This window comes from Pipra filicauda, unplaced genomic scaffold (genome assembly GCF_003945595.2).
Source record: "Pipra filicauda isolate LSUMZ 115617 unplaced genomic scaffold, ASM394559v2 scaffold115_size4368891_pilon, whole genome shotgun sequence".
Classification (NCBI taxonomy): Eukaryota; Metazoa; Chordata; class Aves; order Passeriformes; family Pipridae; genus Pipra; species Pipra filicauda.
The window spans coordinates 1,647,787-1,663,258 of record NW_024103607.1 but is presented as its reverse complement, the minus strand read 5'-3'; the positions used below and the strand labels follow the sequence as shown (position 1 = coordinate 1,663,258).

At 35.2% G+C, this 15,472-nt stretch overlaps 1 protein-coding gene across 6 annotated transcripts in view; it reads left to right on the top strand.

The window, feature by feature from the left end:
- ATP11A (ATPase phospholipid transporting 11A) overlaps positions 1 to 15,472 on the top strand; it is a 109,625-nt gene that overhangs the window by 82,135 nt on the left and 12,018 nt on the right. For 4 of the 6 annotated variants that reach the window (XM_039384612.1, XM_039384622.1, XM_039384628.1 and 1 more), the window contains exons 19-28: positions 28 to 279; positions 2,777 to 2,951; positions 4,188 to 4,290; positions 4,542 to 4,687; positions 5,643 to 5,702; positions 7,283 to 7,410; positions 9,167 to 9,302; positions 9,869 to 9,892; positions 14,271 to 14,336; positions 14,634 to 14,737. In XM_039384612.1, coding sequence (XP_039240546.1) covers positions 28 to 279; positions 2,777 to 2,951; positions 4,188 to 4,290; positions 4,542 to 4,687; positions 5,643 to 5,702; positions 7,283 to 7,410; positions 9,167 to 9,302; positions 9,869 to 9,892; positions 14,271 to 14,336; positions 14,634 to 14,737 — 1,194 coding nt within the window. The remainder of the gene's footprint in view (positions 1 to 27; positions 280 to 2,776; positions 2,952 to 4,187; positions 4,291 to 4,541; positions 4,688 to 5,642; positions 5,703 to 7,282; positions 7,411 to 9,166; positions 9,303 to 9,868; positions 9,893 to 14,270; positions 14,337 to 14,633; positions 14,738 to 15,472) is intronic. The other 2 variants (XM_027743459.2, XM_027743463.2) reach the window with 1 other exon arrangement.

Below are 15,472 nucleotides of genomic sequence, written 5' to 3'. Positions count from 1 at the left end.
AATATGTGTTGTCAATTGACTTTACAGACTACAAGAAAAAGCTGCTGACACTATTGAAGCACTCCAGAAAGCGGGAATTAAAGTTTGGGTTTTAACAGGAGACAAAATGGAGACTGCTGCAGCTACTTGCTATGCTTGCAAACTCTTCCGAAGAAATACACAAATACTTGAGCTAACCACAAAGAAAATTGAGGAACAGAGTTTACACGATGTGCTTTTTGACCTAAGCAAAACTGTCCTAAGACACAGTGGCAGCTTAACCAGGGATACTTTCTCAGGGTAAGGAAAAAGTTGGATTTTCAAGCCAGGAATGTGGTGCTGTGCATTTCTTAAACAATGAAATGATGACCAATTACATTAAGAACATAGTATGTTTTAGTTTTTGTTGCTAAAGTGTGAATTATTGTATGACAATTAAGTATGTTTGTTCTACATAAATTTAAATTTTCAGTCATGGTTCTTTATCTTGCTTATGTTACTGCTTTAACTATTTAAAGAAAAATCACAACTGGTATTGCAATTACTTATTTTTCCACTGCAAAACTGTTTATTCTTGGGAAAAAAAAGAAGAGGTTATAAAGCAAAATACTGTTTCTGACTTCTACAAAGGAAGTAGATATGATATATTCGTGTAATCAGAGTTAGTATATGATATAACTTTCTTGATAAGACCAAGGCCACAGAGAGCAGCAATATATGGCTCTTTCTAGGGAAGATTATGCTACATTTACAGAACAGATGAGGACCAAATCTTCTGGTCTACATAAAAATACTTCAAGTGACCTAAATTGTAAAGAAATCATTGACTTCTGTGTATTTTGAATTTTCATAGAAGTATAGGTATCATGTATATAAAAGTGAAACATAACATGGAATAAGATAAAAATAGCATTAAAAAGAAAAAAAATACGTATACTGTAGTTAACTCTCATACAGGCAGTAAATTAGGCTGCTTATTTGAAGGTTTATAGCTGGTACACATTGCTTGCTTTCCCTGCCCCCCACCCTAAAGACAAGAATTGAATTTTAAAGCATTTTTATCATCTTAAGATGTTAGGAGGTTACTGGGCTTCCAGACATAATGGTGCATATTTTTATTTGCTTTTCTTTTTGATATGGAACCAGCTAGCAAGCACATTGTATATGCATTTGTAATCAGTTTGTAGTAAAGGAGCAAAAAGCTAGCAAGCATTTGTGATATTATTTTAGCAGAGAGTTTCTGTAACTCTTAGCCTTACAGCTTGAATCTCTGGGCCAGACCATTTTTCTTAGCTCTCCTTACACTTCAAACCCCATTGGTCTAATGAAGAACATTTGTATGTTCAGCTAAATAAACATTTCTCTGTCATCTGTACCACATTTAGCTGAAATTCCGTAGGCCTTACAAGGTATGATTAAACGTGTTTGTTTAACTTTTTGTGCAATGGCAGTTTTCTAGATGTTAAAACTCTTTAGAATTTTCTTGCCTTTGGCCCCCTGACTTGGAGAATGTGCTAAGATAGTAATAGCAGGATTCTGCCTGTATGTTCAAATTCAGGCTGAAAATATTTCACGATAACATGCCAAACATTCAGTACAGTGCCTGAACTTGGTAACTTTTTAGTTATCATTAACTTTTTGGTATCATTGTACACTAATGGCATTGATCTATTTGTGCCAATGGTAGCAAAGTGCCAAACATATCTGTGAACTGTTATTAAACGTAGCTTATGGTACTTTATATTATTTGCCAAAAATAGCTTGTGTTCTAGTAGTGAAGATGGAGACACCTAAAATACACTGCTGTTAATAAATATGGTGTTTTCCTCACAAACACTGGTCCTGGTGAAACCATGTTTGTTGAAACCCCATGCACAGTCATATAACCTTGGAACACTGAAAAGTGAGTAAAAATAAACCTCAGTGTATGTTTATACAATCTTCACTGTTGAGCTGAAGCCTGAGGCTGCTGTGTAGTGCAGGCAAAGGCAAGGGTGCTCTGAAATAACTTGTTCAGATGTCGCAGAAAACGGCTCTTGTAATGTGGACCATCTTCCTGCATTGTTCAGTGTATGTTATTGGGATAAACTGCTTCATGCAACCATGCTTGCCCTTCTAGGAGGTATACTGGTAATAGATTTTTATATATATAATACTATATTGTAATATTATAGGTAACATATATAATTATTATATTTTAAGATTAAAACTAAGTTATACCTGTGTGAGACTTAGCCACCACACTGAATGCAAAGTATCCATACTGTGAATGTAACCTTATCTATCCAGGCCAACAGGTCTCTCTGGCATTTTCTTCAAAGCATGGTTTACTTCTTTAATGTAGACCCTTAGGAAAAGAAAAATATTGTTTTCCTCATCAGAGTAGATTTCAGAGTATAATGGCCTTTCCCTCTAACTTTTTTTCTCTATGTTACGGAATGTCCACAAAATTAACTTTATTCCTGCAACTTGGTTTACCTCACTGCAGTTCTTGGAGCCCTTTCAAACCAAACTGAAAGGTCATTAATTATACACTCATACTCACTGGTGAAGTCAATGAGGTATTAGATTTCTGTATTTGAACTGGTAAAGCACTGAATATTTTCATTATAATCTAGAATTTTCAAATGTTGTAAATATCGGTCTTAGAAATTTCCTTTAGAGGTATATTAATTTTGCTGTATGGAATACTCATTATTTTTTCATTAATTCATTTTCACATAAGAACTGTTGCCAGATTTGAAACATGTCTGAGAATTCTACAGTGACTCTTAGTTTATATTTTATCCCTGAACAGACTTTCAACTGATATGCAAGATTATGGTTTAATTATTGATGGAGCAGCATTATCATTAATAATGAAACCAAGACAAGATGGGAGCTCTGGTAACTACAGAGAGCTCTTTCTTGAAATTTGCAGGAATTGCAGTGCAGTGTTATGCTGTCGAATGGCACCTCTACAAAAAGCACAGGTTTGTGTTTAATTTCATAATTGCTTATTAGCTGTGCACACACATAATTATTGAAGGTTAATACCCTGTATACTTATCATAATAACTTAAGATGTTACCCTTCACTTTTGTATCTTCTAAAATGGAGAAGGCAAAGAAAAGGAGAGGGGTGAATTTCTACTGGCAAGCAATTTAGATAATGATATGCTAAAATGGCACCCAGCTGTGCACCTGAATTTGATTTATGTACATATTGTGCAAATTTTATGGTTGGTACATGCTGATAAATGAACATATTTAATAAATTAACTAACTGCTCTCTTTTTAACCTAACAAGCTTTGAATATTCTACTATCTGTTGATACTACAAGAACCTGCATTATTTATTACTGTAGAGTGATATTTTTGCTTTATTTTTCACATAAGCGGAAAGCCACTAAAGAAGAATCCAGACAAAAAAATGTGTGCATTATAATTTTTAAGTACTTCCTGACTGTTGCATTTGTTGTTTATATCAAGTAAAAACATACCCTTCCATTACTGAAACATCTCAAGGTAGCTGAAGAACGTTTAAAGGAAACAAACATTGGAATATGCACTTCTTTTTTTCTTTAAATGGTCGTGTGTTTACAGTGCTCAGGTACAGCATATGTAGCCCTAAATCACATTAACAAGTGTATTTAGCCAGCACTTGAACTGTCTGGAAGTTTGTAGAAGTTTTTTAGTTGCAGCTGACTCGGTACCAGATTTACAAAGGTGACCATTTATAATAGAAAGATCTGAAGTAAAATTTTAGAACAGTTTTTATGTCAATAGTGTTTAGATATATAGAAAGTCCTATTATATTTTCTTAAATAGTAAGAAAAAAAATCAGCACAGTTAAGAAAGCAGAATTTTTCAGTCTTTAATTTCAGGATTTCTTTAAAATTGAACACTGTCTCTGGAACCCTCTTAATTTATTAATGCACTTACACAGCGTTAAGCAGTCTCAACAACATCTTTTATTCTGCTCTTCCTTCCTCCTGTCCTCTCTCTCTCAAAGTAGTTTGGAAGTATTTGAAAAATGTTTGGAACAAATACTTTGTAATATGAAGAAACTGTGATCTTTATGCATAGTAGTTCATTGGGTAATGTTGCTTTTGTCTCCCTTCAGGTGATTTCTTATATAACCATCTTGGTAATTTGTATTTAATTGTACGCTCATGCAAACTAAGCAAACCATTACAGATAAGAGTTTTAACACTATTTTTTTTCCAGATTGTGAAATTGATTAAGTTATCAAAGGAGCATCCTATCACATTAGCAATTGGTGATGGGGCAAACGATGTCAGTATGATTCTAGAAGCACATGTTGGTATAGGTAAGCACACTTTTTAGAATATTAATTCAGTGAAATGACAAAACCCATTTATTTCTTAAAAGCAGGCAGTTTTGAAGAATCAGGTTATACATTTTATAGACAATTTCCAGTGCGTTTATCCCACAAATTGTATGAAATACAGTGGTGATCTCCCATTAGATCAATGTTATAGCATTATTATATAATTTTTCAAATAATTGTATTTTTTAATAGTCCTTTAGTTATTAAATAGCTTCATCTTTTTTTTTAAGGAATCATTGGCAAAGAAGGTCGTCAAGCAGCAAGAAACAGTGACTATGCAATACCTAAATTTAAACATTTGAAAAAGATGTTGCTTGTTCATGGGCATTTTTATTATGTTAGGATATCTGAACTTGTGCAATACTTCTTTTATAAGGTAGGAGAATGCTTATTCTAATTACATAAATCTCAAAAACTTACATGGTAATATCTAACTATATACAGTTTTCCCAGCCAATAGTACAAAACAGCAATAATTCCATAAAGAGATTTTGTTGAGTGCCAGACGCAATGCTGAAATGGGATTATTGTTTCTATCCTGAAGATGAAGTGAAATAGCTTTTACATAGATACATCCTGTAATCTATGTTATGTTTAAACCCAAAATTTGCCTTGTCTTATTTTTTCATCTCCTACAAATTTCGTCTCAGACTGTTCTACTTATTTCCAATACCTTGTGGGTTGTCTCTACAGTGACCTTTTAAGTCACATTGGAAATAGTATTTGAGAATTTAGAAACTAATGTAAATTATGTTAAATTCATTAGGATAGTGTAGGTGGAGGAAGGTTATAATGAGCATCCCCCTCTTCAGACAGTTTTGTTATTTCTAAATGTTGGGATCCAATCGAAGTTCTTTCAGTAAGCAATGGATGGTTATAGAAAGGAACTGCCAGAGGATAATCCAAGGTTTTAGTGTTTGACTATATGTCTAATTAGGAGAGGATGACGTTTGTGGTCACAGCTAGAAACATCTTTCAGTTGCTTTGCTGGAAACCATGCCTGCGCTTGCTTATCATGGTTTGTGTCCTCCTGTGAATTGTCCCTTATTTGCCTTGGCTTAATGAACTGTGCTCCTGGATCACAAATTTCATTGCCCTTGAGTTTTGAAACTGTAGCCTTATAAGTTTGCTTTCAAAATATTTAAGTGTTTTTCTTAGTGGTAGTAATGCAAGATGTGACTGTTGATGTTTAATATATGCAGCTTTTTCTAATGTTCTGCAATGTTCACTATTACTAGTGTTATAAAACTATGGTATATGTAGCTATAGCATTGTACAGCATATAAATTAGTGCTTGCATTTCAGTTGACGACTGTCACTTTGTCTTTCAGAATGTCTGCTTCATTTTTCCTCAGTTTTTATATCAGTTCTTCTGTGGGTTTTCACAACAGGTTAGTTTTTCTTTTTCCATCAACGTCATGTTTTCTCTTGCTTTTTTTTAAAAAACGGATCCTCCTGAGAAAACTTTTGTATTAGTTTACACATTTTAAAAAGACCATCACTTTTGGTTCAAATGGTTTTCAGTGGCAATTGCAGTTAAGTTACAGAAAGCAGTTTTATGAATTATCATAAAAGCAATGTTATTCTCAATAAGTCAAGGAATACGGGAACAGAAAATTTTGAAATGGCAATGCAAAGTGAAATGTCTATGGAAATGTAGAGTCAGTTGAGTTTAAGCTTATTGGACATGGGCAGAGGAAATCCTGAAAGATGAGTAATTGAACTAGTTGTTCATTTTTAGAATCCAGAATGAAAATGGAAGAATAAACTCATTTTCTTTGGTGTATATGAGTATAAATTACAAATTTCAGACAAATAGCAGCATTCAATTAGTTGAAAAGAAAAAATAAAAACAGAAAAATAGAGGAAAAGTGAACTGCTCCTGACCAGAAAAGTGCCATCATTCAGGATAGGATCCAGTATCTTCCTTCCTAAATTTTTGTTCATTTTCTCTTCTCCTTGCTCTTATCTTGCAGAAAAGATCTACCTCTTCTTTTTTTCTGAGTGAGGGACCAAAAAACAAAGGAATGAATGACCAAATTTAGAAAAAAATAAAGGTTTATATTTTCAGGATTAAATTGGGCAAGAGTAGGATTTAATTGGGAGAAATAGTACTCTTGCTTTGAATTTGTCAAATATCTCAAAAAAAAAGCTCCAGGAGGAGTAAAAATGACAGAACTATTTTTTGTCTGTTTTGGTTTTAATTTCAAATGACAGCTGAAAACTTTGTAGGTTTTTTCCAAGCATCATTAGGATTTAGATATGAAAGCATATGCTGATGAAAATTTAGATTGATTTTATTCTTTTAAGTGCTAAATATAATTTTGAATCAAAAAGGGGGGGTTGACAGCAATTTTTCCAGCATAAATGATCGCCAGATAGGTTTTGGGAAATAAACAACTCTTTTTATGAGGTGATGTAGTAGGTTTGAGGGCTTGTTACAGTGCCATATGTGAAAAAGTAGTTCAATGAGAAGAGTCAAAGGCACATTGTGATGTTTCTTTGTATAGCTCATTGCAGTCACCCACAGTTAAAGAACCTTTGGAGTACTTCCCCCGTCTCTCTGCATGTCTCCATGTTATATAGAGGAGATAAAAGGGAAGCGGTGTGTGTGGATGCGCCAGAGAGGAATTTCTTCCTCTGCAAGAATCAGCTGGTTTTCAGTTTGGGTAGTTCGGAGTTGGTCTTACAGCTGAAACAAGAAGAGGGGGCCAGTATGTGAATCAGACTATTAAATGGATCTTTTAGCTGAGCTGTTGTCCTCCAGATGAACAGGATACAAGTGCAGAGTTGTCTTATATCAGTTAGCAGCTGTTCAGGGATATTTGCCTCCATTCTGAAGGAATATGATTTTGTTTTCCTGAAAAAGTGACTCATTAATTTTAAATCAAGTGTCATGCAGAAGATTTAATTTTAAATGAAGATTTCATTTTAAATTAAAATACCTGATTCACTTATTTTTCATCTACAGACTTTATACGATACTGCGTATCTAACACTGTACAATATCAGCTTCACTTCCCTTCCTATCCTCTTCTATGGTCTAATGGAACAACATGTCAGCGCAGACACACTCAAGAGAGAGCCTTCCCTGTACAGGTAAAATTAATACACTGTGCCCCAAAGTTTGACTGCTCAGTTGTGGGATCTATCTGTTACAACAGAAGTCCTCAGGATTTCTGTACTACAAGGCTATGGTAGAACATCAGATACACTGCGATAGAAGGGCTGAAGACCACATGCATAGTCTACCAAGTACAGTAGTGTAGTTTTACATGTATATTTAGAAATCAGACCACTCATTTGCTCTATAAGTGAGTGAGAGCAAAATAGAAATTACTGTTCTACAAATAAAATTATGATTTTTTTTTTTAGTACTCTTTATTTCCTCAAACCATGGGGAAAAGAAGTATTTTTAAAAAAGAAAACATACTGGTTTTTTCCTATATACATGTTTTATTCTGAAAGAAAAGAGGACTGAGTGGTACAGTGTTGTATCAGAGGATGTATTTTGTGTGGTGTCCAACATTGTCCTCTGCATATTGTTGATTCGCTTCTGAGGATTGGAATCGTGACTTGTTTAGGTTCTTAGCCACTTGAAATACAGTTCTTGCCAATTAATTGCATTTGGCCATCTAAATTAGGGACATTGCCCAGATTTGATACTTGTAGCTGCAAACACAGTACATTTCAGGGAGAGTTAACAGTAGGTAATCAAAGAAAAAAACATGTTTTGAAAGAAGTAATAGTAGATGCCCAGAGGTTAATCAGTGCACGGATATGTTTTTACTGATGAAATTGAAGAGGAATACAAGACATTACTGTTGAAACTTAATCCCTATATTTTTATTTTCTCTTTTATATTTTAAATGTTTTTAGAAATGGTAAATCAGAAGACTTTTTTTGGTTTTTGAAAGCTAGCAAAGGTTATTTGTCAGGAATTTTTGGATTTTGATACCTAACAGAGCCTATTGCTAAACTGTTTTGGGCAGTTGTACAGTTGTTCTAGGCCAGATAGGCTATTGTTTGCCATGTATGGCTTTGCAATCTGTATTGTTAATCTGCAGGGAGAAGTTACTTCGTGTGGTCATCAGACAGTCTTTAAAGTTTGTATGGTGAAAGTATTGGTTGGTAGAAAATGTTTCTGTAATTCAGGGTCTTCATTTAACTGTGTTCTGATTTACTCTGATGTGTTTTATGCTGTATGCCAAGTTGATACATACCCATTCTGTGAACAAGAGCTAAAGTTGTAACATGTAAATTTTTTTGTTGTAAGAAAATACATGCTAGTGAAGAGTTATGCTGTTGACCAATTCCTGTATTTTTATGGGAAAATGTTGAAGAAGTACTATTTGACCTGAAGCTTCAAGTCAACTGCAAACCGCTCTTTTTGCATGTTCCACATAAAATTAATATTTTGTTTTGTTGCAATAGTTTTGTTGCAATATAAGTCCCCAATAGGAAATAACGTAAAGTCTCCAGAGACCTCTAGTGTTCTAATTTCATATCTACAGTGGATCATCATGTGCACAGCAAATACTAGAAGAGATACCTTCTGTAAAAAGATTGAAAAGTAAATAGGTGCAGCACAGGGAAGTGTACCATACAGTTGAAATAAGCAGAATTACAGGCAGCAGTTGAAACAGTTTAGTAAAAAAGAAATGAAAATATAATGAAGAGGACATTTTCAGGAAAAATTTACTGGTAAAGTGGTAGACAGTTGTCATGTGGGAAGGGGGTGCTTTTGCATGCAATATCTCAATTGTTTTTTCTTCAAAAAACAATATGAATGACATCATTTGTCTGGGATTTTCAAACCTGCTGATAATGAATACATGTATCTTATTTTACACAGAGATGTTGCTAAGAATGCTTTGCTGCGCTGGCGTGCATTTATTTATTGGACATTCCTAGGAGTGTTTGATGCTGCGGTATTTTTCTTTGGTGCCTATTTATTGTTTGACAACACAGCTGTGACCAGCAATGGACAGGTTAGTGTTGGATTTGATCAGTCAGTCAATGATAATTTTTTTAAGGTTGATTGTGAAATGAACATAGTTTTAATTGTTTTCTTCAATATTTCATGCAAGATGATAACTTTTATGAGTTACAGTGAGATAGATGGGTTATCTGTTTAATGAAGTCTGAACTGTGCAGTGGGACACGCTCTGTATCAGTAAGCAGAGACATAGGACTAGATACAATTTAGGAGAAATAAGTATCATAAATTCCAAGTATTCATTCTGAATTTACATAGTGACTTTTCCGTTTTATGCTTAACATAAATCTGACGAATATCTGTTTAACATGTCAAAAGACTCCTGGTAGAGTAGTTATGAATGGTCATAACAGATCTGAAATATAACAAGCTTTTTAATAGTTTAATTATTTTTGACATATGGCAGCTTAAAATAACGTATCTCTGCTTGCTTTGCAGTCACATGAATGCAAATCTTAAGAACTTTTGCATTTTATTTATTTTATCCATTGATATTTTGGTCTATTTTATTTGTGTGCTTTTTTTCTTTTTGCTACTTGCTTCTCTTCCTATCCTCAGCTAATGACAACCAGCACTCACATGGTAAGACTACTGTGGATTTGTCATGATATCCATTTCATCTTTCACTGTTCTTTAATTAAACTGGTAAAGAGCAATAAAATATCACTTAAACCTATAGTTAGAATTGTTCTTTATAGCTACTTTAGAAGTACTTATAATAAAAGGAACTTTATATAAAACATATTGATGTATATGAGATATGATAAAGAGCCATGAACTTTAAAAAGGCTTTTTGCTTCCTTGCATTTTGTTATTTTGTTGTGTGCTTTTCTGTAACCTACATTTTGTTGCTGACTATCTCTGCTATGGAAATTTTTGTTACAGTTGATGCTATAATGTGCTCGAATGGCTTTAGAAAAGACCCTCAAAGTGAGAGAGAAAATAAACTGTACACAGTTTTGTTGCTTACAGGCAACATAAATATTTGCTAGAAATGCAATATTCAGATATTATTAAAAACCATCTTTGTGACATCTGTTAGGGAAATGAACTTACACTGTGTGAGAGAATTCTTGTTTAATGGAGCTTTTCTAAGGACAGAATGTATTTCCATTAGACAGAACTGTACACTGCAGTGTATCTTTTCTTGGTACCACTGTGCTCTCTTTTAGATGTTCAAAATTCTGCATTAGCTTATATCTTTGGTCCTGAAAATTAGAGTTATCATACCTGTACAAATTTTGTAAACAGTTTATATTACAAATATTCTGAACTGTGTTCCTTTTTGAAATTTTAGTCGTCTTCTGTTGCACACATTCAATCAAATTCTAAGGCTCTGAAGCCAGACTTAATGCCTCATTTTCAAATTTTGAATGTTTATATCTACAACTAGATACCCATGTTAATATTTGATGATAAAATATGTTGCTTGAGGAGGCATTCTGAGTCCTGAGTGTCCAGAGTGTGTTAGAAAATTCATCATTACTCAGCATGCATACTTGTGTTTATTATAAGACTTAGAGATATTATGCTGCAATTTTAAATTGAAAGGCTTGAAAATGTTAAGCATTCAGGAATAGTGGTACTTTTATGTGAGTTCATACATACATGAACGCTAATAGGTGTTGATGGTTATTTCTCAGTATTTAAATTATGCTTACATCTGGAAAAAGTCAATGAAGGATTTGAAGATTTGAAAGGTTTACTACTGCAACAGTATGTTTTTATGGAACAGGTAGAAAGCAGGAAAGGAGATAAAAAAGCTGATGGCAATACTAATGCAATAATGCTATAAAATGATTCAAGTTAGGTTCCATATTGTTAAAATGGGTGCTGGAGATTTATTTCCTATTAATTGTTACTAATTTTTGGTGTTTCTTTGTGCGTATGGTGTTCCACTCTGGATATGACATCCTGGTTGGTGTTGTATAAGAAAGTAAGAGGAAAGGAAGGCACCGTAGAAGTCATTGCAGAGTGTCAAGTGTCATCTTAGTTTAACCATGTAATAAAATGTATTTCCTGTTTGATTTTTTTTTTTAAATTTTAACATTTGATATGGAGTACATTAAGTAGAATTGTTAAGCTAGGTTGAGAGAGACTTAAAAGGAGTAAGAGAATGGCAAATACAATACAACAGGAAGGAAAGTAGGTGAGTAGAATGCTGAATTAGAACATGGAAGAGCAGCAAATATAGTCGCAGAAGGAGGAGGGGAAGTCTTGGATAGGCTGGGAGTAGGACAGAAAAAACTTGTTAATAAGCTAGATGGTAACAAACAGACTTAAAGGCATGAGTACTATCTTGAGATATTCAGTGCTGAAAAGCCATTGTGAGCTTTTGAAACTCACACCTTCCCATACTGTTCCATTTACCTTTCTCTGTGCCAAATCAGCAGCTTTATGGAGTCTTGTGTCTCTGTGCTATGACCTCACTTTCTGAGCCAGTAAGATGGGGAGGTAAAGGGTTTGGTTGCAGCCCAATGCTGTCTATCTAGCCTAATGAACACAGCCAGTCATTTCTTTACTTTTAAATTTATTTTCTGTTCCCAGTTGATCACATTCTCAGCCTAGTTTCCTACAGATTTCTCTCTTACTGCTGGCTGTGGTCTCCATTCAGAATTTGTCACACAGCAGCACATTTGGGTGATCACATGCCTATATAGATCCCCTGTGATGTAATACTGGGCAAGCTCATACAGAAAAATTTAGATGGGATGTGATCCAGTTCAAATCCCTGCTTTGTGCAGGGCTGATTAAGATCAAGTTGCTGAATGCTGTGCCTAGTCTTTTTCAAGTTTTGGATATCCCTGAGGATAGAAAAACCTATTCCGGTGTTTTTCTGCCTTCATGGTGGAAGAAGTTTCTCACAGTATCCAAGCAGAATATTGCTTGTTGCTGAGGAGATGTCTGTTCCAGTTCTTCAGCTCTGTAGTTCTTCAGATATTTGTGGACAACTGCTAGGTTGTTCCTTAACCTTCTTTCCACTAGACTAAATAAGTCCTTCAGCCTCTCTTTGCAGAAGAACTATAGGCTGCTAACTACCTTGGTTGCCTGCCATTTGATCCTTTCCATTTTTTTTTACATTGCTCCTGAACTGAGGGGCCCAAAACTGAGTATGGTGTTCGAGGTTCAATCTCACTGTAGCTGAGTAGATGAGAATAATAACCTTTCTTCAGTGGCCATGTTTCTCCCAGTGCAGCTCCATTTGCAGTTTCCCTTATGTATAGAACAAGCACAATATAGGCTTGTATTCAGCCTGGAGTCCATGTAACCCCACTGCAACTTCCTTTTCTGCAGGGCCATTACTCAGCCAGTCAGTTCCAACATATGGCACTACTCCTCCTTAGATGTAAATCTCTGTACTTTTCCTTATTTCATTTCATAAGATATCTGTTGGCATGATTCTCAAATCAGCAGAGGTCCTTCTGAATTGAAACTCTGTCATTCATTATGTCAGCTGCTCTGTATTTTTGTATCAATTGGTAGTTTGCTCATGATGTTTGTGTCACCATCCAGGCCACTGACAGGGATGTTCCACAATATCTGCCCCAGTAGCTGTTTCTAGTGTGGTTTACTGATTACCAGCAGCCAGTCAAACATCAAGGACTCTTGAGTCAGTGGTTCAGCCAATTTTCAACTCTAGTAGTAGTCCATTTACCCCACCCCTGCTTCCTTATTGTCCAAGTGTCAAATGCCTTGCTAAATTCAAGATACGTTGCATTCACTGTTTTCTCTCCTTAACAACTCCTTAACCTGTTGCTTCCACACTGTTGGCTGTTCCTTTCTTTCCCAAGCTTTGCTGTCAAATGCAAGAAGCAGGTTTTGGTTGTGAAAACTGCTATCCAGAGTATTGCATATTTCAGCATTTTCTGTTACACTTTCCACTAGGTTGTCTTACCACTCCACTTTCATTTTCCCTTTGAAACAAGGATATCTATAAATATCATTTTTGTCACTCTCGACACCCCTTACTAATCCTAGTCAGAGCTGACCTTTGTCTGTGATTTTTTTTCCCTCTATAGCCAGGTAATGCTTTTATGCTATCTGTTTACTTCCTGCCCATATTGTCATCTCTTGTATGCTCCCATTTTGCCTTTTTGTTCATTGAGAAACATCCTACTTGGCCAACTGGGTCTTCTGCTGAAATTCCATGTCTTCCTGCAGAAGGGAATTCATGAGATCTCAGCAGTTCTCTTTCAAAATAATTCAGGTCTCTTGGGCACTCTTCTCTTTCATGGGTGCAATACTCTGAATCAAACAAAGTCCCTTCTAAAAGAGAGTGCCCTAACTGTTGCTTACTTTCCCAACATTTCTCTGGATCCTGAACCTGGTAATCCAATAGCCACTGCAGTCCAAGCAATCCTCTGTGACCAGTTCTTCATCAGCATTGATGATCATTTCTGCCCACCTGAAAAGCTGAAGTGTTTTTATTTTGTTATGCAGGTGGGGAAAAAATCAAACACAATTTAAAAGTGTTTTATCTTTAAATGTATGTAGACATTTTTGTACTTAGATGGTTATGACATTCTTTTTGTATACTGTTACTCATCTGCTTAATATGCTGTTCAACCTACGAGAATTTTTGGATGCCAAGGACAGCAGAGAAGGGAGATCAGAGAAAAGATGACGTCCAAGAAGATTGATGAAATTACTGCAGTTCATTTGTCAATCTCACTGATTTAACTGTGCTACACTTAATTTTTATTAAGAAACATACCTGTGAACTTCAGGTTGAGAGGATTGGTTGTGGTCTTTTTCTGTCTGTATGAAATCTGAGGTGTGTACACACAAGAGCAAGAAACCAAAACACTTTGCACTGGATAGGTCATGTAGGAATTCAGTGTTTTTGCTTAGGTGTCAGTTCATGATACAAAGCAATACATAGCTTTAAGATATTTATTCTGGACAATTCACAAAGTAGGGGATAATATTGCCTATAACTGCTTTGGACCATTTTTTATAGATGTTTGGAAATTGGACCTTTGGAACAGTGGTGTTTACTGTGCTTGTATTCACGGTTACATTGAAGGTAAGGGGTGCTGTGTTTTATCCACTGAAACTTTATTAGAGTTTCTTTTCTAATTGCCACTTACTTATATCTGTTTCTCTCTATGACCATGCCTTGTTGTATTAGTTTAAATATAGATTTTTCTATCTGTGCCTTCTTAACTGTACTCAAAACTGAAAAATGTTTTTGGCTAATTCTGTGTAGAATTCATCCCTATTTTCAAAGAGTACAGTTCTATTTTATCTCCTACTGAGTATTCTGTTGCTCTTAGATAGTGATAACACCATATGATCTCTTTTTTTTCTTTTTTTTTTTAAGCTTGCACTAGATACACACTATTGGACATGGATAAATCACTTCGTGATCTGGGGATCACTGGTATTCTACATTATCTTTTCTCTGCTCTGGGGAGGAATTATTTGGTATGAACCCTAATCAAAATTGCATTGCAAATGTTATTTCAGAAACATAAAGTTGTTATATTTCACCTTTTTGTCCGAAACAGAGTTAAATTTAGCCTTTATCCATTGCAGAACTCCATTTTAATCACATCATTAGTGCTAATTGGAGAGTTCTCAGCTCTTCATTCACTGAATATCTGCTAAAATCTTCTTAAAGGAGAATACAAGAATATCAGACCTCAGACTACCACTGGGTCTATCTCAGTAGCGTCAGTCAAAAGCAATCCAAGAGTTGGTTCAAGGAACCAAGGCTGCCTCTCTGAGACAAAATGTCACAGAACAGGTCATGTCTATGCAGCCAGTCTTGGAAGGAACTAGCTGGAGCAGTCAAAACTGGAGTCAGGAGTGAAACTCCCATGGAAGTGATGTGGGTGGCCCCGAGTCCTGTGTTTGAGCTCATTATTTGCCTCCTACTTATCAAAGTAGATTTACTGTAGGTGTCTGAGCACCTGCTTATTCCTGTTGGTAAGAAGCTCTTTAGGAATTAGTATAACTCTTGTACATAGCTGTTTTAAAGTGTTGGGGTTTTTTTCCTGTTAAAAATTCTGTGTACTTGAAACTGAAAGTTTTTGGGAAGGAAATCAAGTTGAAACAAGTTCAATTCCTTACTGTGCCTGATTGCTGTCAGGAACTTGAAATTGCATTTCGCAGCTGTAGAGGACCCATCTTTTATAATGTGTCTGCTGGAGCTGTTCC